The 25,113-nt window shown below is 35.9% G+C and overlaps 1 protein-coding gene across 4 annotated transcripts in view; it reads right to left on the bottom strand.

Annotated features, from left to right (window-relative positions):
- KIAA0586 (KIAA0586 ortholog) overlaps positions 1-25,113 on the bottom strand; it is a 105,297-nt gene that overhangs the window by 7,093 nt on the left and 73,091 nt on the right. For all 4 annotated transcript variants that reach the window (XM_059914319.1, XM_059914317.1, XM_059914320.1 and 1 more), the window contains 2 exons: positions 21,980-22,088; positions 54-119 (listed from right to left, as the gene is read on the bottom strand). In XM_059914319.1, the coding sequence (XP_059770302.1) occupies positions 54-119; positions 21,980-22,088 (175 nt within the window). The remainder of the gene's footprint in view (positions 1-53; positions 120-21,979; positions 22,089-25,113) is intronic.

The raw sequence follows: 25,113 nt of genomic DNA, 5'->3' as shown, positions 1-25,113 counted from the left end.
AAGAAAGAAGGAAACGAAAAAAATCTGAAACTTTTAAAGTAAAAAAATCTTACCTGTAAATACGGATGTGAGGTACAGATTGGGCTCAATTTGTGTCTGATCCATATCACCTGGTGAAGCTACATTAAAAAAATTTTTTTTCATAAGAAAATCAGTTAAGCATAGAAATAATCATGATTCATTCCTGCTATAAAACAAACAAACAAACAAAAAATACCCCCACAAACCAAATGCACTCCCACAGTTACTTTCATAAAACCAGGCAAACAGAAGCCTGACCTTATGGCCTTAATATAAAGAAGGAAGATAAACAGCTGAATTTTAATGACCGCCAATAGAATAATACTTTACCTAATAGATTATTATCTTTATGCATCGAAGATTAGGGAAAGGGGGAAACCAAGGATCATGAAAGAATTTGCACAATTATTTGTATTTAATAAGAGAAACTCATGGGCCATTTCTTCCAAGGCTAAAAGTTTTCACAGATTCTCTTCCTTAAGGATTTAATCATTATAAAAAGAAGTTTAGAATTTCCCTTCTCCCTAGGCCAGCCTGTGGCATATTACCCAAGACAATCCATGTGAAAAAACCAGTAAAGTTGTCAGGGAGCACAGAAGAACACTACCCTGTTAAACCAAAGCCAAATTTTAATATTAAAATGAAACAGGCTGGGGAAAAACTCTTTTTATAGCTAGAGAATTATAAAGCCGAGAAAAGTTAAATAACTGAAGAGAGAAACCTGTGGTACATATAGTTCTCAGGCCAAAAAGATACCCTGGGTGCCTAAGGCATATGCCCCAGTTGATGGCATGCTGTTAACCTATGCTCTGAAATATAGTCAGTTACTGTTAATAAACACTGTTATTCAGAATGATTCAGAAAAAAATTTACAGTATGGTATAATCAGTATTTTCTGATTTTCTCTAAGACAAAAATCAGTCATCTCTCAAGCTTCCTTTATTTCACGAAAATTTCAGGTGGATTTAAAAGAAGATAATTAAATTAAAATGATTTTAAGCATTACATAGTTCACTAAGCCAAGCAATATATTCCCACTGGTGACAAACATTCATGTTAAACTATTGTAGTTACGCTGTAGGAAACACAGATTTAAATGCTAAAAAATTAAATGCATAATAGTTTGTACCTCTTAATCCCCTACACCTATATTGCCCCTCCCCTCTCCCCAACGGTAACCACTAGTTTGTTCTCTGTATCTGTGAGTCTGTTTCTTTTTCATTATATTCACAAGTTTATTGTATTTTTTAGATTCCATGTATAAGTCATATCATACAGTATTTGTCTTTCTCTGTCTGACTTATTTCACTTAGCATAATACCCTCCAAGTCCATCCATGTGGTTGCAAATGGCAAAATTTCATTCTTTTTTATGGCTGAGTAGTATTCCACTCTGTTTGTGTGTGTGTGTGTGTGTGTGTGTGTGTGTGTGTACACCACATCTTTTTTATCCATTCATTTGCTGAGGTACAAACTATTATGTATAAAATAAGCTACAAGGGTATATTCTACAACACAAGGAATATAGCCAATATTTAATAATAACTATAAATACAGTATTACCTTTAAAAATTGTAAATCACTATATTGTACACCTGTAACATATAATATTGTACATCAACTATACTTCAGTAAAAAACTTAAAGGCAATACAGATCAATGAAGAAAAATTAAAGCTTAAAAAGTATAGTTTTAGAAGAAAATATAATTTTATAAGGGTAAATTTGTAGGCAAATACAAATTACTTATACACCGATAATCAGAATTGACCCAAACTGAGCATCTGACTTTGATATTGTTTCTAAAAAAAAGCTTTAAATATATTTTTTAAATCTTTAAAAGCATTAAAAGTGCTTACTATGATGTTACTATTAGACACGGTCTACATTCACTTCCCCCTCTGCCTTTAAGTTTCTGAGTGTTAGCGGTGAGAGAAGTTACTGCTAGGCACCTTTCAGATTCTATATAGCACCTACAGTACAAACATGGAAACAAAGGTATCAGTACCACCTCAGAGGCCCCCTCCACTGAAGAACCATTTGTTTGTAGCAAGTAAATTAAATGGCAGTGTTTTCTGAGGTGGTTGCCTGGAAGCCCAGAATTCAAACTAATCTACTGTATTATAGTAAGAAATAAGCAACAGCATCCCTTTCAGACTAAACAAAACTGGGTGGAAACTAAGAAAAAGAAAAAGAAAACCTACCTTAGGTCTAGCTAGGGTTCAGTTAAAAAAATTTTTAAAAATACCTTTTATGTGTCCATCATTATTATACTAGGTGTTGTGAAGGCCTCAAAGAGTAAGACATTGTCTCAATCCTCTTAAACTGGAGGACTTCCCTGATGGCACAGTGGTTAAGAATCCACCTGCCAATGCAGGGGACACGAGTTCAATCCCGGGTCCGGGAAGATCTCACATGCCATGGAGCAACTAAGCCCGTGCACCACAACTACTGAGCCTGTGCTCTAGAGCCCACAAGCCACAACTACTAAGCCCACGCACAGCAACTACTTAAGTTCACATGCTCTAGGGCCCGTGTGCCGCAACTACTGAGCCTGAGTGCTGCAACTACTGAATCCCGTGCACCTAGAGCCTGTGCTCTGCAACAAGAGAAGCCACCACAATGAGAAGCCTGCACACCACAACAAAGAGTAGCTCCCGCTCACGATAACTAGAGAAAGTGTGCGTGCAGCAAGGAAGACCCAACGCAGCCAAAAAAAAATAAAAATAAAAAATTAATAAAGAAGGTACTAAATAGTGTACCCGGATACTTTGGAAAAAAGAGCTGTGATACCTTTTTTAAACCAGTGATTTTCAACAGAGGGTTGGGGTAGGAGAAGGGAAAGTCTGAATCACTTCTGGGGCTTTCTCAAACCAACAAGGGCTCCCTTCTATTCTGACAGGCTCACACTCCAAAGGGGATGTATCCCCCAAAGAGAGTTGCTGCTACAATGGAACACTCTTCTAAATTCATAACAACTAAATGGGAATTTTATACACTCCATTTTTTTCAATAAAAAATGGAGAATGTTTTCTCTAATATTCAGGTCCTTTGCTTAATAAAAACATTTTCTTGAAACTTTCAAAAGCAGCTTATTTTTGCTTTATTAAAAAATGAATTTTAACTAAAAAAATAACAACTATTTCATTAGTCCAAACCAAGTAAATGTTAGTCATCTCTTTATAGCCAACAAAAAGCTACATTATCAGTAAAATTGTCTAAATTAAAATAACATACAAAATCTGTTATTTTTTTAAAGGAATGTCTCCAATAAGCCACTTCATAGGCTGAAGTAAAAAAACGCAATGCCAGATTTCCTTAAAGGACAAGAAAATAAATGGTTCCCTCCATTATCTTTCTTCATTTTCCCTAAGATGCCTACTTCAGTTCTTTGTATATAGTTGTTCAAGAAATATCCAGCTGACCAATGTTTCTGAAAACTTTATATGGAACGGATATAATACCCTGTGATCTTTTATTGATCATTTTCTAGAAAAAATTGCTTCTTTTCCGTTCATTCTATACTGTGGTATGCAAGATAAAAACATTTTTGGCAAGTAAATAACAACCAGACACTCTTATTAGAGAGAAAGCTGTAAGCTCGAGGCTAAAAGCACAGACTTAGAAGCTAAGCTACCTGAATGCAAATCACAGTGCCAACCACTGTGAGACCGGGAGAAATACCACACTCCATGAAGTAGCGCCACTTTGTGCTTCTATTTCCTCTTCTAGCTTATAGGTTTCTTACGATCATTAACCGGAACGATATATGTAAATAACTTAGAGCAGTGCCTACAGAGGCACTCAATAGATGGTAGTTGTATTATTATTTAACCTATGATTATTTTCTAACTTTTCCCAATTGACAAAAAATTGATCTCATTAAGGCAATCTTTTCAAAATATATTTTGACAGGGAGACTTTTGGTTTAAGATCACATATTACAGCAGTAGAACGATAAGGGATCTCAGAGATGATCTTATCCTTACTAATAAGGAAATCGTGATTCAGGAAGGTTCACTGACAAAGAAATCAATGTCACAAATTAGCAGTAGGAACTAAAAACCCATAGTAAACAGTTCTTTCCCCACCACGCAACATTTTCATACTCTTCTACCAAGATGTATCTTCAGATATTGAGACCTGTAAGAATAATCAGAAATTATCTGTTCTACTTTTTAAAAATTTGTCAAGGAAGGAAATATATAGTATGTTGAAGAGCATAGCCTTTGATTTCAGAATTGGACTTGGTTTGACTCCTAGCTCTATCATTTATTAGCTGTGTAACCTTGGGCAAAATATGTAACCTCTCTGAGTCTCAGGTTCCTCAAATATGAAATGAGACGACTATTACCTACCTAATTGGATTGATTAAGGATCTTAGCAGAGTGCATCACATAAAGGAAGTAAACATAGATGGCAGCTATTACATATTGTCATTGCGGTTATTATAACTATAAACAAAACTCTCCTGTACCAAAACTGGGGGAGAATCTTTATTTCTACAATGACTTCTCCTAATGGTTAAAAAAAAAAAAAAAAAAAAAAAAAAAAAAAGGCCACCATGTCAATATCAGAGTTGACTATTCTCGTTTTTTCCTGTAGCTGCCTCATAATTGTCACTTGCTGGTGATAGGGTTTACTGGAAGTGTGAATATTGTGCTCTGCAGGTGAGGATTAAGGTAGCAAACACAACTTACACCATGGCCAATGTGCTTTGAAAACTGCTTATCAAGTTTGTTGGTTCTTACACTTCCTCATCCCGCTGTTCAAAACTGAGGAAACATAATACTCATTGGTATTTAAGTGAAAGAATGAGAAGAGAACATTTCTAAATATTTTATCTATAAATTTCTATTAACATTTCTGTGGAAGTTGTGAGTGGATAATATTGACTAAAAATTGAGTCATAAATTACCCATGAATATAATTTATCCTTCTACCTTTACCACAAAAGGCAAACGTGTTAACCTTTATTTAAATGTTTAAAAGTACCACAAAATAAAAACAAATGTTCTTAGATTTGGAAATAGATTCCAAGGCTGGGAAAGCAGGGATACTGCTGAAAAAGCTTTAAATGAGGGCACACCAACGGTACTGGGATTGTACCACTTGTACACTATGCTTCTTCCAAACACTCACTGTATTTCAGTACTTTAACTTATTTTAAATGGTCATTCAAAATCTTGTAGCTATATGGTGCCAATTTGAAAGTAACCATGTTGTATTTCAAAAAGTGGTATTTAAAAGGATAGGAACCTGGGCTTTATGTTCTACTCTTGTATTTAAAAAATTTTTATTTTTGGTTGAAAATCTATCTTCTGCTCTGTAATACTATCTTTAGTAAGAATCATTAGTATAGCAATACTTAAATCTGTAAATCATTATATTATTGTTTTAAACAAATTCTTTATGTATTTAAGAAAACCATATAGTACTACAGGACTGTTAACTGCAAAACAAGGATATAAAGATGAAGGCCTCCAAAACATGAATTTTTTTAACCCCCAAAACAAGAGTTTTTAAATGAGTGACATCCAGAATTTGAAACAAATCTAATAAGGAGAAATCTAAAATTAGTAGCATTCAGAATAGCTGGTGCTTTTATACTAATTTGAGTTCACTGAAGGAACAAAAAAGGGAATATTAGGAATATTATTAAAGTAGTTAAATATATATAGAAGAAGTTAACACTTTTGAAACAAATAAGTTACTCATTGGCTGCATATCTAATAGGTATACAACTCTTGTCAATAATAGGATTTTCAGAAATAGTATCTTGGCAGCATAAAAGCTTATATTCAAATGCCAGGAAACTGATTGGTAATTCAGAAAATAGATGACCCACCTAACCTGAATTCAGACCATGATTTATTTGAATAATGTACACTCAATTATTAAGGCTCATTAAAAAACCATTTAAGTGCTTGAATGTATTGCTGTGTAGTGTAATGACAAAGAGAGTTCCTGCCTTTCAGGGCCAGGAATGTCTAGAGAGACATTCCAGCATTAAAATCTGGTTGAGAACCGAGAGACGATGTTTTAGTAGACAACTTTATCTACAAGGTGCTTCCTGTTGGTTGAACAGCCTACGACACAGCTACTAAAACAAATTCCTCTCAGATAATTCTTTATAAAAACATGCCATAATGGTTTGAAAACTAAAAGAATCTTAAAAATTACAATAGGTTTGCCTTGTGAAAGAAGCCATACATTCTGTATGATTTCATTTATTTAAAGTACAAAAACAAGAGAACTAATCTATGCTGCTAGAAGTGAGAATAGTGGTTATCCTTTCGGAGGTGGAAGCTGTGTCTGAAAGGGAACGTGAGGGGCTTTGGGGGTGCTGGCAATATTCTGCTTCTTGAGCTACGTATGGGTTTTACAAGTGTGTTCAGTTTTTGAAAATTCTTTCAGCTGTACACTTATGTGTACTTTTCTGTATGTATATTATACTTCCAGAAAAACTTGAGGTTGAAAAAAAACCAATAGGTTAGTTTCATCAATTAAAAGATGATTCCCTTATAGTTTTAAACTGTTTTTCCAATGAATTAAAATGCCAAATAACTAACAGTACTAGGTAGGCTTTCACATCAAGTTAACATCAGCAGCAAGCCACACTGCTGACTAAAGACAAATTCCTTCCTATTTCTTTTCTTAAAATCTTGAAAAACCTGTAAGCTAAAATTATTCAGAAGCAGGAGGTGAGTTTTTGCTTTTGTCGCTGTTGCTTTAGTTTGACTCTCACAAGTCTAGTTTGACTTACTACTTAGGATGCTTGATGTTTACAACAATCACCCACTCAATTTAATTGAAAGCACAAACCAATCTCAGTTTAACTAATCTTGAAAGCATTTCTAAAAGCATTTCTAAAATATTAATACATTCTGGGACTTCCCTGGTGGTGCAGGGGATAAGACTCTGCGCTCCCAACGCAGGGGGCCCGGGTTTGATCCCTGGTCAGGGAACTAGATCCCACATGTATGCCACAGCTAAGAGTTCACATGCCACAGCTAAGGAGCTGGTGAGCCACAACTAAGGAGCCTGCCTGCCGCAACTAAGACCCGGTGCAACCAAATAAATAAATATTTTAAAAAATATTAACACATCCTGTAAAAGCCACTTAATTCCTTATTTTGGATACAAAACAAATGCTTGCTGTTTCAGTTTATGTCTATAAAGCAATGATATCATAACTATATTTAAACTCAACTATAACTCTTACTCAACAGTAATTCATATAACTTTAATTATGTGAGGCCACAGATTGTTATAGAAGGTCACTATTATCACATTCTTATAAATGATATTTGATAGCTAACAAAGCTGAAGGCAATGTAGGTCCCTAATATAGTTACTTAACAGTTTGAATCTAAGAGCTTCTATAATTTACACACAGAAAATCCATTTTCTGAGATGGAAATTCTCATATGAAAACCTCTCTCAAGTTCTGGCCTGTGACTATCGCTAAAAATACAGTGTATTATTTGTGTAGTCTTTACAGTGGATTTTGCCATATCTAGTCATTCCTAACTAAATTTGGAAACAAAAATTAAATGTGACATAGTGACCAGTTCACTTCCCTCAAGGCCAGACCTGGTAACTTTGGAAAAAGAATGAAAGAATGAAAAATGAGCTTTCAAATACAGGAAGCCACTAGAAAATAAGAACAACACTATTCCATATCCTAAAATTAGAACTTTAAAGACTTTCTGTTGACTAGTAAGTTTCGGGGTGAGGGGGCAGGCAGGCAAGGGGGAATTTCTGCTCAGTGTACACACGACACCAATGGGAATAAGGGCCAGTCCAAGTTCTATGTTACCATTACTCTGGGTAATAGTTCCAAGCTGTGAGGCACAGCTGTATGGGCCCTGCCAGCAAGGCCATCGCAGCATGCTTTGATAGCATGGGGCCCTGAAGTGTCAGGATATAGAGAAGGCAGCAGTTGTTGGCTGTGAAAACAGTCTGATACAAACCAGATGGGAACTTACTAGATGGGCAACACAAAGGAAAACAATTGGCTCATTCAACAAAGTCAGGCCCCTGCCCCAGAGAATTCACAGAAGACAATAACAGTCACCCAGAGTTGATGCAAACAAGAAACGGCCATGTGGTTACAGTTTAAAGAATTGTTTTTCCTCAGACTAAACGAAGTTTTGCTTTCTAATTCTTGTATTCATTAACTGTAGTTTGGTGTACAGGCCTTTTTGCCAAAGAAAAACATTTCATTTATACAATATATATTTTTGTGACACCAAGAGAAATATATGGCGACATAGAAATTTTATGCTGCTTCCTGTAAAGTGTTATGAACATAGGTTAAGCTATTTCAAGAAATTGGCAAATTTAGAAAATGATTTATCAGGCTGACACAGTAATTAGAAAATATCCAACATAATATTTCCATGACTTCCTAAGTCTGATTTGTTTTAACGTAGGCAGAATAACACGAAGGCAGTAATCACAGACTTTCGGAACTACATTTCTACCTACGTGATTTTTTCCTGACTTTATTAGATGGGACAGTATTATTGCAATTATATTCACAGTAAAAAAGTGCCAGTGTTCTCCATAACCTTACTACCTGAGTCTCATCACACTAAACAGTACCTGTCCATCTTAAGTTGACAATATAACAGAGATTAACAATTAGATTTTAAGATAACTTTTGGCAATAACATTTCACTTAAAGACTTTGTAGGTATATATTCCACAACAGAGTTGTTTGTTCTGCTATTTTAAAAGATAGTAAATAGCATTCTAGCTTAAAATGATTCACAGGTAACTGCATCTTTTTCCATTGGAAATCCCAGCACAACTTGGGCCTCTGCATTTACTACTAATTTAAAAACACACCCAAGGGACTTCCCTGGTGGTCCGGCGGTTAAGACTCCGCACTCCCAATGCAGGGGGCCTGGGTTTGATCCCTGGTCAGGGAACTCGATCCTGCATGCCACAACTAAGAGTCTGCATGCTGCAACTAAAACCCGGCACAGCCAAATAAATAAATATTTAGGGGAAAAAAACCCCCACACACACACCTGCCTCCCAAGAAAGCCTTATATTTGTAATCACTATTCTTAGGTGATGAATAAGGAGCCCATCAAAGAAACTCTGAAAATAAGAGCATTTTTCATGTACATGTTTGAACATATTTTATAATTAAGTAAACCTGTTTTGTTTCGTACTTTCGTAATAAAAAAATTAGTTTCTTAAAAGAGAAGACATGTGTCTGTGGAATTGTGAAAATTACTGTGGCACTTGAGACACAACTCAGGTTTCCCAATTTGCATTTGCTGCACTAACCAGATTATTTTCATTGACTCTTCCCACCCTAAAAATTGAGGCTGAACACGTGAACACATCCTTCCTCAGTCTTCCTAATCTTAGTAAATGGCACTATCATTTGCCCAGTAAGTTTCAGACCAGAAATCTAGGAGTAATTAATCCTTGACTCTGCTTTCAATTACATTCCACATCTATTCTGCTTTAATAAGTAATTTTTGAAATAACGTTATTCCTCAGCTTTATCAGGTATACGCCATCAGTACATAGCCTGAACCCGACCACTGTGACACCTCCACTAGGGCACAAGCCACCATCACCTCTCATGTGTAATACTGCAACGGTCTTCCAGTTGATCTCCCTGCTTCCACGACTGTCTCCCTATGGTCTGTTCTCCACCTAGAAGCCAGAGGGAACCTTTTAAAAATGTAAATTAGAGTTCGTCATTCCCCAGCTCAAATCCTCCATAGGCTTTTCATCACACTCAGAATGAAATCCAAATTCCTTCCCAGAGTCTGCAGGGCTCGACACGATCTGCCTACATCTCCTATCTCATTTCCTACCACAGCTCCCTTGCACACTCCCCTCCAGCCACACTGGCCTTCTTGCTGTTCTTTGGGCACAACAAGTTCATTCGCACCTTAAAACCTTCATTCTTCCCACTTTTTCTAGATGAAACACTCTTCCCCAAATGTTTGCAAGATTTCTCCTTCCCTTCATTCTATATGGAAATGCCACTCCTACAGAGAGGACTTCCCTAACCACATGATCTAAAGGAACAAACCACCTACTGTGCTTCCTTCACTATTCATCACCCTGCTTTATGTTCTTTTAAATTGATACTAGTAGAAACATTAATACAAATTGACATAGACATTATTTTTAAAATAAATAAAGCAATACCTTTTAAAAATGTTTCGCTTTTGGGCTTCCCTGGTGGCGCAGTGGTTAGGAATCAGCCTGCCAGTGCAGGGGACACGGGTTCGAGCCCTGGTCTGGGAAGATCCCACATGCTGCAGAGCGACTAAGCCCGTGAGCCACAACTACTGAGCCTGCACGTCTGGAGCCTGTGCTCCGCAATGGGAGAGGCCGCGACGGTGAGAGGCCCGCGCACCGCGATGAAGAGTGGCCCCCGCTCGCCGCAACTGGAGAAAGCCCTCGCACAGAAAGGAAGACCCAACACAGCCAAAAATAAATATAAATAAATAAATTAATTAAAAAAAAATGTTTCGCTTTTTATTTGGAAAGAATTTCATACTTGGAGAAAAATTACAAGAATAGTATAAAGAACACCTATATTTCACTTACCCAGATTCACAGTTGTTAACTTCTTCCCCATGTTTTAGATTGGTGTGATATTTCCCCGTGACTACATTCAGGTTATGTGCTCAGATATCCCATCCGGAGGCACACAGTATTCATTTGTTCCTCTATGGCGATACTAATTTTGATCATCCATTCTGGGTACTGTCCTATGTTTTCCCTTTCTACTAAATGAACCAATCTATGAGGAGATACTTTAAGACCATGCAAATATCCTGCTCTTTATTAAAATTTCCCTCTACATTTAGCATTCATTGATGACCTTTGCCCCATCTAATCTTTACTAGGATGGTTGCAAAATGCTGACTTTCCAACATTAGTAGTCACTCCACATTTGCCCGTTGACACCTGGCATTCTTCTGTAAACCTTTTATGTTTTTCACAACACTTAACATCATCTGAAATTGTTGTAAATTAATTTACTTTTTTCTTTGATGTACACAAGTATGTAAGCTCTGTGAAAGCAAGGATTTCAACTGTTATGTTCACCACAGTATCCCCAAGGTTTGGAACAGTACCCAGCACATAGCAACTACTCAAGAATGAATAGAAAAAGGAAGAAAACTGTTAACAAGGCCCTTGCACTAGATGGGAGACTAAGACTACCTAATACATTTGATCCAATAAACATTTACCAGGAACCTACCATTTAGGGTGCTGTGCTAGAGAGCAGGTGGTGCAGAGATGAATGAAACAAGGCCATTGTCTCTAAGAAATTTACTTTCTAGAGAAGGAGAGGCTATAGGAAAATAATCCTACAAGGTATGATGCAAGGGCTAAAAGTGAAGTATATACCAAATAGTACGGGCCCTTCAGCGACACAAAGTGGACCAAGAATGTTTGTTTCTAGGATGGAAAGGTGGTGAAAGAGGGCAAGGGAGGGTACAGTTCCAAGTGAAGACACTGAGAAAGGCATGGCGGAGGGGAGCTTAGGAGATACTGGTAAGTGTAGTAGGATGAGGGTTGAGAAGAAATAGAATTATGAAATGTGTGTGGCCACAAGTGACCTGAAGAATCATCAAGCCCCGCCCTCATTCTGTAGATAAGAATGAACGATCCTGCTTATTCCAACCTCATTCCCCTGCCCCCCTGCTCTTTCCCCTTCTCCCCTTTCCCTTTCCCCTCTACTATCTCATGTAACCCCACCTTTTCCCTTCCTCCTATTCCCCCTCCTTTCCTTTCTCTGCACTTACTCTTTTCTTCTCTCAGGATTATATCTTTCTCCCTCTCCTTTTGTCAAGAGTAGAAATGAGATGGGATCAAGGCTGCAGGTGGAAGAGTTACCTTTAAGGAGGTTTTAAAAAGCACGGCTCTTTCTTCAACCCAAAAAGGGAAAAAAGTGAAAGGATTAATGTGAAGCCATAAGAAGTTGGAGCTAGAGTAGCTATAAATGAAAGAGAACTTTTGAAACACATTTGAAAGAGTAGAACTTAGAAAAACAAAAGCATATATTAAAAGAGAATTGAGGGGCTTCCCTGGTGGCACAGTGGTTGGGAATCCGCCTGCCAATGCAGGGGACACGGGTTCGAGCCCTGGTCTGGGAAGATCCCACGTGCTGCGAAGCAACTAAGCCCGTGCATCACAGCTGCTGCGCCTGCACTCTAGAGCCCGTGAGCCACAACTACTGAAGCCCGCGCACCTAGAGCCCACGCTCCAAAACAAAGAGAAGCCACCACAATGAGAAGCCCGCGCACCGCAACTAGAGAAAGCCCACGCACAGCAACGAAGACCCAACGCAGCTAAAAATAAAATAAATAAATTTATATATATATTAAAAAAAGAGAATTGAGGGGATAAAATTGGGATTAAGGGTTTGGGAAGAAGGGCTGGAATACGTGCTATTTGGAAGCTAAAATCAGTATGAAATTAAAAGAATTACTGGGGAACTGGCCAAAGTCCAGTTCAAGCCGCACAGCACAGTCTGCTAACAGGTTATAATTGCACATATCACATCATCATTCAGCAGGATTTCATGACCAAGGAAAAAAATCAGAGACCCCTGAAAGCAGGAGGAATCCAGAACGGGGATTAGCACAGATCAAAGAGACACGCAAGTCTTGGATGGTGATAAGACAGTATTTACATGGGTTAACCATATAGGTCAGGCAAAATACAGGGCCCAGGGAATAGCCAGTCAAGAGAAATAGGACTGAGTAAATGGAAGTCCCAGTACAGGTGGGAGAATGAATACACGACTGAAGTGGCTCCATTAACTGATGCACTAACTACCTCACAATATCAGCTTCCTGTGCCATTATCCAAACCAGCCAGGATAGTTAGGGGAAGAAAGAGAAAAGAAGTAGTAAGTTGTATAATGGATAAGACAACTATCGCTACATACTCCAAGGAGAACTCACTATTCCCCAACATATAGGTTCTTCCACAAATTGAGGTTTCTAAGGAGAAGAGAAAATCTAGAGAAGATGAAAGGTGATAAAAAGCCATCTTAGAAAACTTAGTTCCAGCTAATTAGTACCCTACTACTTCTGAACAACATCATATAAGTCCAGGTCTTCATCTCTTCTATTCCTTAAAGGAGATGACTCTATGTATGAAAGGGAAATAAGAGAGTCAATAACTTGAATTCTCCCTAGACCAGCAATGAGAACTGTTTAAAGACAATCCCCTTAGAATTTCTTCTTCTTAAAGACATCATAAACACTGTTCAAAATCAATAAAACTTGCCTAGAAGACTTCATAGTCATAAGCTTAAATTTTAATTTGTCCCTCCCATCTCTAAACAGTGTCTATGATTCTCATTTGTACTTAACTTCTAAATCACTACAGGTTTGCTTTGGTAGAACATGTCTTCAAAAGCTGCCATTAGGCCTGAATTACATGTTTATATATGAATTACATGGTTAAAAATATGGCTTTTACTTCACCAATGTTATTTGTTTTTTGTAGCAAAGGATGATCTTGGAAGATTTTTCCCACTTAAAAAAATGTTTTAATGATTCTGCAATAAAGCTAGTAGTATTAAGCCTACCCAGATGATGTTAGACCTTTGTTTGGAGTGGGGATAGGGAAAAGGCTGAGCCCAAAGGCAAAAATTGAGGGCATTTTATATAAATAAAATCTTATTCTATATAACATCAATAATAACAGTGATAATAGTGGTAAAAAGCAAAATTATTATGGATAAGAAACTTTAAAGTATTAATTTAGTAAAATAAAATATGTAAGTACAATAAAAAGGTGAAAAATGTTTGTCAAGAACACATGAGGAAAGTTTCTAGGAATGACAATGAAATTATATCGCCTTTTGCCATTAGAGTTACAGGGTTTTTGCCCTAAGAAATTTAATCATTTTAATACCTTTATGTGTACCCAATACTGCCCCTAATTTTAATCCTTACTTTTAATCAGGATGCAACAGCTCATAAATGATTACTGAGCTCTTGAGTTATCAGTTTCTCTCTTGGATTAAAAAATGAGAGAATTGCTGACAGAACGCAATTCACCAAAACAGTCACTTGCCAATAGATAGGATTATAGATTGGAAATCATCCTGGTTAATAAGCTTCACTATATTTAATTGTCCAACATGCAAATCAATTTAAGAATTTTGTAAAAAAATTCAAGGTTTTTTTTGTTTGTTTTTCTGTTTTGTTTTTTTTAACATCTTTATTGGAGTATAATTGCTTTACATTGTTGTGTTAGTTTCTGCTGTATCACAAAGTGAATCAGCTATACATATACTTATATCCCCATATCCCCTCCCTCTTGCGTCTCCCTCCCACCCTCCCTATCCCACTCCTCTAGGTGGTCACAAAGCACCGAGCTGATCTCCCTGTGCTATGCGGCTGCTTCCCACTAGCTAGCTATTTTACATTTGGTAGTGTATATATGTCAATGTCACTCTCTCACTTTGTGCCAGCTTACCCTTCCCCCTCCCCATGTCCTTAAGTCCTCAAGCTTTAATAAATATAAATTATCTTAAATATATTCACTGAAGAGTAAAAAAATTTGTTGAAAGTCACTTTACCTCCCTAACACTATATGGAACATGTACCATCTCTAGCATTTTCTCACCAACGTCCTTAAAGCTCAGAACCAATATAGATTCAACGACTATCTGTTAAAGAAGAGCTGATTACAACATGAGTATTCAAAAAAGGAGAGGTGTCCTGGAGACAGTCATGCTAATAATAGCTAATATTTTCACAGCTCTTAATATGTGTCAAGTCCTATTCTAAGTGCACTACTACCTGTCTTCCACTAGGATATCAACCTTCTGGAATACATACTATATTACAGATGAGAAAAGCACAGAAAGGTTAAGTATCTTGCCCAAGGTCACCAGCTAGTGAATAGCTAGCAGAGTTAGGATTTGAACCCAGGCAATCTGACCCCAGAGTACAAGCTGTATGCTGTAGTGCTTCAAATTCTACAGTAGAACAGACATCAGCATGAACATCTGGAGTCATTAAGCAATGTTTCACAAAGGGTGGTCCTTCTTCTTCTGCATCAGAATGACCAGCGGTGCTAGTTTAACATTCAGATTCCCAGGCCCCACCTCAGGCAACCGATCAGAGTCTCATGGTGAAGCCGGGGATCTGCGTTTTAAATTAGAAATGCAAGAGATTCTTAAGTCAAAGTTTGAGAGACAATGTATTAGAGACTAACAAACAATCCAGGAGTAGTGCATCCTACAAGTATAAAAATATTACTTCTCTGCTCTAATTCATTCTGAATTGAAATAATCCAGCTTCTCTTTTATTTAGGGTAGAGCTGGGTTAGTAGAATAATCCATTGTTATCGTGGTTGAAATAGTCTATCTAATTTGTATTTTATTTATATAAAACTAAAATCACAAAAAATTTAAATGATTATTCTGTTGATTGGAAGAAAAGCATCTGTAATACACTGACTTGTCAATGTTGTTAGTTTTACTTGGAGGAGGGCAGTGTAGTATAATAGAAATACTACTACACTAGGAGTAAGAAGATCAGATGCTACCACTAATCAGAATTATGACCTTTGGTTCTTGGGCGCAGAGGGATCATCCCCAGTCCAACAGAACCAAAAGTCATAATTCTGATCAGTGGTAGCATCTGATCTTCTTACTCCTAGTTCAGTATTTCATTGATATTAAAATATAAAGATATTATCAAATCTACACTTACCTCTGTGATTATTTTGGAAGGTTAAATTTTGCTTAGTGGCTGTTGAATAAAAAGGCTACTAAGTTTAATGAATAGTTTACATCATGTTTTACATCAATTTGGTTTCTTAAAAAAACAGCATAAAAACTTTAAAGTCAGGTTTCAGGAAATCTGGCTAAGAACAATGAAAGGGTTGCAGAGGTTTCTGGAATACTGGTGAGTCTTCAAAACAATCCTGGTATATGTATTTGGTGAGACAGATTTAATATCAAAGACTTGAGAAAAACCTATGTGCTCCATACACAGTGTATAATTAATTCTACAACAATAAGAAAACTAAATAATTTCCACAATTAAAATACTCCTACATAGAAAAAGAAATCACTGTAGCACCAACAAGTGAAAATGTTATAGAAATCCTTGAATAATTTTCAGTATCTTTTCAAATAGATTTTCCCTATCAATCCTCTTTGCATTTTGCTTATTTTTAGGGAATAGCCTTAGTTAAGCACATTTATCTCCTAGATTATATATATATATGTGTGTATATATTTCTATTTTTTAAAGCAAAGGTGTAAATCCTTTCTTGTAGGAACGAACAGTTGAAATAATAATCTATGACAAAAATTCATTAATGTGCCAGAAGAGTGTCTTTTCTCATATGGTTTATGCTCCCACCTCCATCCATTCAGAAAATATAAGAAATGTATATACATAAAGACAATCAGCAAGTTGACCTAACACACTTGCTGCCATGTGTTTATTTTTTCAGCACTATAAGAAAAAAGTGACAATTTGACAGTATGATTACATAAAGATGTTTGTCTTTTTGAATTTCATAGTATTCTAACAAATTATTTCTGAGACTCAGTGTTTTAAAGAAATTATTCTTCTCAAACTACGCCCTTTCTTCTTATCCCTTGAGAGCAGATGTTTTGTCTTATCCATCTCTCTAGCTCCAAAGCACCTTCTACAGTCCTTTACACAAAAAGGATGCTAAAAACACTGACCTAAAAATAAATGTACAATGGAACATTATTGAGCCATCAACAGGAATGAAGTAATGACATCTGCTACATGAATGAACCCCGAAAACATGTTAAGTTGAAGAAGCAAGACACAAAAACCACATATTGTATCATTCCATTTACATAAAATGTGCTGAATAGGTAAATCCACAGACATAGAAAGTAGACTTGTAGTTGACAGGAACTGGGGGGAGGGGAGAATAGAGAATGAATACGAATGAATATGGGATTTCCTTTTAGGGCAAAGAAAATTTTCTGGAATTTCCATAACTTTTTAAAAATATTAAAAACCACTGAATTGTACACTATAAAAGGGAAAATTTTACGATATCTCAATTTAAAAAAAAAAAAAAAGAATGAGTGGATGAATGCTCACACTATTTCTCTTTCATTTAGAGTTAAAAAATACTGCCCACTGACTAACATGTAACCCGATTTAACTTCCTCTACCCTTGAGGATATGCTTGGTTGCCCCTTCCTCTTGCTTAACTAACATGTCCTCAAAGAATGAAAAATTTTTATACTACAAAAGAAATCACAAAATCTTTTAGAAGAGTAAAAATGACTTTACATTATTCCACCGTGGCTGTCTGTACCATGTCTACATTCAAAAGTTTCAACTGAAAAATGATTATAAGGAACTATTCTCATTTTTCTCCTTTTCTTCTTCCCTGTATCTTTTTACTAAATAACAGCATTAAACGTTGTTTGGTGTCAAAAGCAAGTGATGGAATGAATTATCAAATTCAATTCGATGAACACATTGATCACTGACTGTATTTAAGCACAGTGCTATGTTGGGAAACAAGGTCTATTAAATAAATAGGAAAACCTATCTTAAGAAATAAACCACAAAACTATCCCATATATCACTTTCTCTGAAACTTTAAATAATCAGTCTGGAGAATACAGCGATGGTAAAGGCAGCTCTTGCCACAAACTGTTAAGTCACACAAATATTTATTAAGTGCTTACTCAATAAAATGGTATAAAACAAGGAGAAGAGCATCAGCTTTGCCCTCAAGTAGATATGGGCTTGAATTCCAGACCTTCATTTGCTACACTGTGTGCGTTGGGAAAATTAGTTAACCTTCATGAACCTTACCCTTTCTCACATAAATGCCACAGTACCTGCGTGGCATGGTATTATGAGGAATAAAAGAGATAGCGTAGAGTGCCCAGCAAGGCTTCAGTAAATGGAAACTATTGTTAAGATTATGATTATGTTCCGGACACCAAAGATCTGGAGGGTGGGGCTAAGGATGAATAAGCCATTTTCAAATGGAGGTTCAGTAAGGACTCAGGAAAATGCAGCTGAATGTTGAAGAATAAGAAGTTTCAATTCAATTTGGTAATATTTTGTAGAGGAATTTTCTGTCTATGTTCATGAGAGATAGTGGTTTATAATCTTCTTTTCCTGTAATGTCTTTGCCTGGTTTTGGTATCAGGGTTATGCTGGAAAGAATTCAGTCCTTCTGGCAGTGGCGGCCACTCTTCTCTTCCAGGCCTGCACCAGTGAAGAAGAATCTCTCCAGTCTCCTAATCTTTCTTTTTCTAGAGGTCTGTGGAGAAGAGACTGCAAGTGGGAGTGAACCACTTTTGTATCAGTAGCTACCAATGGCTCTATGCTTGGCCTTTAGCAATTCATTAAAGAAAAGTCTAGTCAAATACATCTTATCTGCTTGTATGGTGCGTGGTGTCTCTTCCTGTGACTGTGCTCTGGCACAGTGACAGGGTTCTTGTGTCTCATCTCTCGGGAGGAGAGTCTGTCTTTCCGTGGATTTCAGGCTACTTAGTTGCTCTACATCATAAGCTCTCTGATGGGTTCAAGAAATGTTATGATTTTAGAGTTTATCTGACATTTTATTACAGTTAGGAGAAGAGACACTCTCCACTTTCCTCCTCCTAGGTGGAAACAGAATGCCCACATTCAGCAACATTTTAAAGTGAATTTCTATTTTATTCATCAATAATAGCATAGATTTGTGAAAGACACATTTATTCAGATTACACCTTTGGATTCATGGATTTGGGGCAGATTTATTACTCTGTGCCCCATTCCTTCCCTATCAGAGATCTACACACATGGCTTTTAAATCACTGTCATACTTTATGAGAAAAAATCAATTTAAAAAACTTTTAACTGTGATTTTAAAATTACTAAAATCAATTGTAATTTTGAGCTATTATAATTCAGTTATATTTCAAATACAAAGGCAAAAATTTTCATTTGCACATATGGTTAGAAATGACTTCTAAATATATATAAGCTTTGAATTTCCTAATTCTCACATATCTAAAGTCACAATCACTGTATGTTAAGGTATAAAAGGTGCTACGATGGCTAGGAATTAAACTCAGGACATAATGTCAAAAAAAACCTATTGTGATTTTCCACAAAAATGTAACCTGCTTTTGATTAATTAGTGCAATTACATTAGTAATTACTTTTAGCACTTTGATACATATTTTCTGAGCAACATATATCATCTACAAATAAGAAAACTGAAGAATGCTGTGATTTTCAAACAACTTTGACAACTAATCTGTCCTAGCATTTAACCATACAACATATGTTCTAATTTTTCCCCAATGATTATAGTATAGCCTGTTTGACTTTCTAATTATTCTTTATTATGCGGTTCTTAAAATTTTAAGAGAAAAACTAAAGAAGAAAAATATTTTTAAAAGTGAACTATTTTAATACATCACTTTATAGAATTTAATTGTTCCTGGGTTCATAACAAATAAATGGATTGAAAACTAGTCTCTCATTTGTATTGAAGAAAGTTAACTGCACAGTGAAAGGGAAAAAAATTTTAATGACTTACTAAATTACTTAAAAAGTTGCTTTCACTATAAAACTGTTAGACACATTAATCAGGACTTAGAATCAGATAAGTGGTATCATGTGCTCAAAAATATACCCAATGAATTAAATACCAAAAGAAACGGATATTACCTTTCAGAATTCAATTCAATTTCTCTTTTGTATTAAAATCTGAAAGTAATAATCAAGCGGAGGAAGGAGACAAGTACTTTACAGATCTCCCAGAAGCATAGTGCTAGAACCTATGTCCTACCATATCTTCAGTCAATTTTTAATGGATGATCACTAAACTACTGCTACTGCTAGTAAACGGCTTGATTTCTTTATATACATATATTAAACTACTATGCATTTCAAAGTGAAATACATAATACTTCTTCCTGAAATAGCCATAATTTGGGCTTCAAGTATTCTTAGAAGCATTTATCTTCCAGAAAAGATGTGGTTTTGATTCCCTTGTGATAAGGTGAATTTCCTTCATTATCTTCAAGCCCTTTGTGTATGATGGGATTGAATTCCTTCAAGGTCACTCAAAGTTGTGAAAGCCCTAGAGGATTATTTTGGCACTCTGACTCTCTTATTCTTTGAAACATTTGGCAGTGTATCAGAGCTTCATCAGAGAAAAAAATTAAATCCACAAAATTTATAGGGGAAAAAGTCATAACTGACTATATTTGCCAAGGGAATTGTATTCATCCAAAAAATATTTAGTATGGAGACGTATCAATTATAGAGTGAAACACTTGGCTCCTATTTAAAATGTTTTATCTATAGCCCACTGGGTATTTATTTATCTTGGTTAAAACTGACATAGGCCTGAGGCTCTCCTAACTTCTGTATTGCATGTAAAATTAAATGAAAATAATTCTTACACATATTAAATCCAACTGTTCTAGATTCTTTCTAAATAAAACTTCCTCCTACTAGCTAACACATTGGTTTCTTTTATTTTTCTTATGATTTTTATTGACATTAAATGTTAACTGCACACTATTATTTAATGACATGTTGTTAAGTCAAAAATTTAAATATTGCCATCTTGTGGTCAGACATTCATATACATGAAACTGAAAACAATGTCACTTTCTTAAAGAGAGGTATTTACCCTTAAAATCTTACCAAAGATATTTTCCTATCAGGTGAGAAAAATGATCATTTTATTATATACAACATTCTCCAAGGAGACAAAATTCATTTATAATTTTAAGAAATTATAATTTTTTAAAAAAACTAAATTAAATATACAGTCATTCACCATGAATGGTAACAGAATTCAGTAGAAGGATATCAAGTCAGTCCTGATATTATCTTAGAAATATTTATTTGCTCATATCTATATACTGTCATGATTAATTTTTAAACACAATGAGGAAAGTGTTACAGGTAATTTTCCATAAGATTCTAAAATATGATACTAACACTACTGTACCACTGTTAGGTTTTAAAAAGTGGTCAGGAGGGCAAAGTTCTGAAAAGTTGGAGCAAGAAAGGAACGGAAAACAAGCAGAAAAGTAAAAACCTAAACCTCATATAACATAATCTTAAGCACTTCCTCATTTAGGTCCTCCCCAAACTGCCAAACAGTTACATTTGTAATTATATTGGCATTCAATATATGAGATAAAAAACACAATTACAAAAGTGAAGAAAAACATTCTATGGCTCAAAATACTCCTAATACTTCTACCTGGACTGTAGACAAAAGTTTTTAAACAGAAGACATCTTAATTTCTACTGCCAAATTTCAGAATTTAGGTTATATAAAATTTAAATGACGAAGAAGCAAGAAGGCAAACTAAGCACAAGGCCAACAGCTTTGCAGAAACATAAAGACAACATCAAAATGCTGTGATGCTGACTGTGGAATCATTTAGCCACACAATTTTGGTAATCAAGCAGTACGGAAAAGTTCATTCATATGATAGCACCTAACATGAGTTCTTTGTTTTTTAAGTTGTACCTGTTGATCAAATTGCCACACAACATAAAGAGCCTTTACAAAGCTCCTTAACAACCATAACCATTGCCTTTATCATATTATAATTTAAAACAGACAACTATGATACAGATAGAGACTTATACACAGATAAAAAGACACTGACATTCAATTGTACAAGAACCAAAAGGTAAGATTAAAATAAAAATACTACCTAAGAGTTTTTAAAATCCATTAGAAATAGTGTTTATTGGTAAAAAGAACTAACAAATATACACTCAAATACAATACCAGATTCTTTATCCCAAAGGGCTAAATCAAAGAAAACAAAAAAAAAAAAACCCCTAGAGAATAAGAATAAAACTTATATAAAAGAATTCTCATTATATACGTGTTCAATATCACAACATATATCAAACTCTTATATTATTACAAGGAAACAAATCTTACCTTGTTGCTGTGAAAGTGAAATATCACATTTATTTCTTACACGTATTAAACGACTTTGAACTGGCTTGTGTTCAACTTGCTTAACAACTTGGTCTTGTTTTTGTTGGTACTGAAGAATTTAAGACATGAAGTCATAATATTATTTTTTAAGTTACTTTAAAAAGATCTGAGCAATTAAATTATTTAGGTGTTTATTATATAAAATTTGAATATCATGCATGCTTTCTAACTACCAAACAGGTGATGGAGTACATATTACTAAAGAAAAGATATTGCAAATAAAATCTTTCAAAAGATTTGGGTAATATACACAGATTTCAGATATTCAAATCATTTCTATATTTCCTAGAGAATTCAGAGCTACTTATAAATCAACTATTCTAGATACATACATGATGGATTTAGACAGGATAAAAACTTAATTTGACTGTAAGCACTTCCATATAACCATTTTTGCATAAAATGAAAATCTGCATAATGTACTGCAATTTTCAAAGAGCTTTTATATATAATAACATCACTGAATTCTCACAAGTGTTGAGTAGGTATTGTTTTCCTCCTTTGCCATTCAAGAAAAGTACACTCTACCATAAGCCCCATCATCTCTCTTCCTTACTACCACCTAACGAAATTTGAAATTTACAGTAGTCACAAATTCCTTCACAATCACACATTACAAATTGTGATGACTTTAGCCATTTTCTTTCTCCCCTTTCCTGTTTTATGAGCCTATTTATGAATGAGTCTCTGAAAACAACTGTCAGATATAATTTGACAGGAACCTAAAAAGGTATCTCTGAACTCTTAACAACAGATACAAGCAGAGGAGAATCTGAAACACCTGTCCACATGGACTCAAATGTAACCACTCCAGTTCTGGCAAGTACTTATTTATCTACAGGTAAAAATGAGTAGCTTTAGACTGCAATAATAACAACTAGCCTCACCTCTGGTCTTCTAAGTTTAGAGCCATTAGTCATATAGGTTTCTTCCCTGAAGGAAATATTATTTTGGTGTGTATTTCTAAGATGGGTACTATGACTCTTTTGTGCTGCTTCAGTTTAGAACCTTCCTACTGGCTCCCTTCCTTAACCACAGGGATTAAGAGCTGAGTATTGTGGAGCTACACTGCTTGTGTTCAAATTTGGCTAACTCATTATGTAGCTTTGACCTTGGGTAAGTTACTTAACCCCTCAATACCTCAATTTTTCTCATCCATCAAATGGGGATGATAATAATAATTACCTCAGTAGGTTGTTAAAAGGATTAAATGAATTAATACATAATGAACTTAGCCTCAGGCAGAGTAAGCACTATAAACAAGTGTGTGCTAGTATTAGTACTAGCCATACTTCTCTGTTAATAAAGGAAATCTAACAAATGAATTTTTCTGAAGCCATTCTTCTGGTAACACTTTGCAGTTTTATTTTAAAACAGGCCAATAATTAAAGGAGAGCAATCTTTCTTTTATTTTTTAGAATATCTTTATTGAGGTATAACTGATGGACAATAATCTGCATGTATTTAAAGTATATCATTCGCTAAGTTTTGACATATGTATATACCCATGAAGCCACCATCACAGTCAAGATAATATGATGAACATACCCACCAAGTTCAAAATAACATGAATTCCCTCCTATAACTATAGATTAGTTCGCATTTTCTAGAATGTCATGTAAGTGGAATCGTAAAGTATGCACTATTTTTTGGGGGTGGGGGTTCTGGCTTTTTCCCCTCAACACAACTTTTGTGAGAATCGTCCATGTCACTGTACGTATCAGTAGTCCATGGCTTTTTTTTTTTTTAATAAAGTTATTTATTTATTTACTTATTTTTGGCTGCGTTGGGTCTTTGCTGCTATGCGTGGGCTTTCTCTAGTTGCGTAGAGCAGGGGCTACTCTTCGTTGCGGTGCGTGGGCTTCTCATTGCAATGGCTTCTCTTGTTGCGGAGCACCGGCTCTAGGCACGTGGGCTTCAGTAGTTGTGGCACACGGTCTCAGTAGTTGTGGCTCGTGAGCTCTAGAGCGCAGGCTCAGTAGTTGTGGTGCACGGGCTTAGTTGCTCCATGGCATGTGGGATCTTCCCGGACCAGGGCTCAAACCCGTGTCCCCTGCATTGGCAGGCAGATTCTTAACCACTGCGCCACCAGGGAAGTCCGTCCATGGCTTTTTATTGCTAAGCAGTATTCCATCTTATAGATATGCCACAACTTGTACATTCAGCAATTGATGAATATTTATGTTGTTTCCAGTTTGGGGCTACTACAAATAAAGTTGCTATGAACATTCATGTGCAAGCCTTTGCTTAGACATATGTGGTAGTTTCTCTTGGGTAAATAAATACCTAGGAGTGAAATGTCTGGGTCATATGGTAGGTGTACATTTTATCAATACTTTTTTAAGAAATTGCCAAACTGTTTTCCAAAGTGGTTGTATCATTTTACATTCCCAACCAGCAGCATATGAGAGTTTAAGTGCTCCACACCCTTGACAAAACTTGGCATGCTGGTCTTTTTTTTTTTTTTTTAAAGTTTTTAATTTTTTAAATTTATTTATGGCTGTGTTGGGTCCTCGTTTCCGTGCGACGGCTTTCCCTAGCTGTGGCAAGCGGGGGCCACTCCTCATCGCGGTGCGCGGGCCTCTCACCATCGCGGCCTCTCTTGTTGTGGAGCACAGGCTCCAGACACGCAGGCTCAGTAATTGTGGCTCACGGGCCCAGCTGCTCCGCGGCATGCGGGATCCTCCCAGACCAGGGCTTGAACCCGTGTCCCCTGCACCGGCAGGCAGACTCCCAACCACTGCGCCACCAGGGAAGCCCATGCTGGTCTTTTTAATTTGAGATGTTCTAATGCGTGTGTAGTAGTATTTCAATGTGGTTTTAATTAGCATTTTCCTAACGATTACTGATGTTGAGAATCTTTTTATGTGCTCACTTGCCATCAGTATATCTTCTTTGGATAAGGTATCTGTCCAAAAGATTTTATCCATTTTTTAATTGGACTGTTTGTTTTCTTAATATTGAATTCTGTGAGTTCCTTATATATCCTGCATATAAGCCTTCTACCAGATAAGTGATTTGCAAATATCTTCTCCCAATCTGTAGCTTGTTTTTTCATTCTCTTAACTGTGTGT

This window comes from Balaenoptera ricei, chromosome 2, assembly GCF_028023285.1.
Source record: "Balaenoptera ricei isolate mBalRic1 chromosome 2, mBalRic1.hap2, whole genome shotgun sequence".
In the NCBI taxonomy this organism is placed as follows: domain Eukaryota; kingdom Metazoa; phylum Chordata; class Mammalia; order Artiodactyla; family Balaenopteridae; genus Balaenoptera; species Balaenoptera ricei.
The sequence above is the reverse complement of the archived record's forward strand: the minus strand, read 5'-3'. Positions and strand labels throughout refer to the sequence as shown.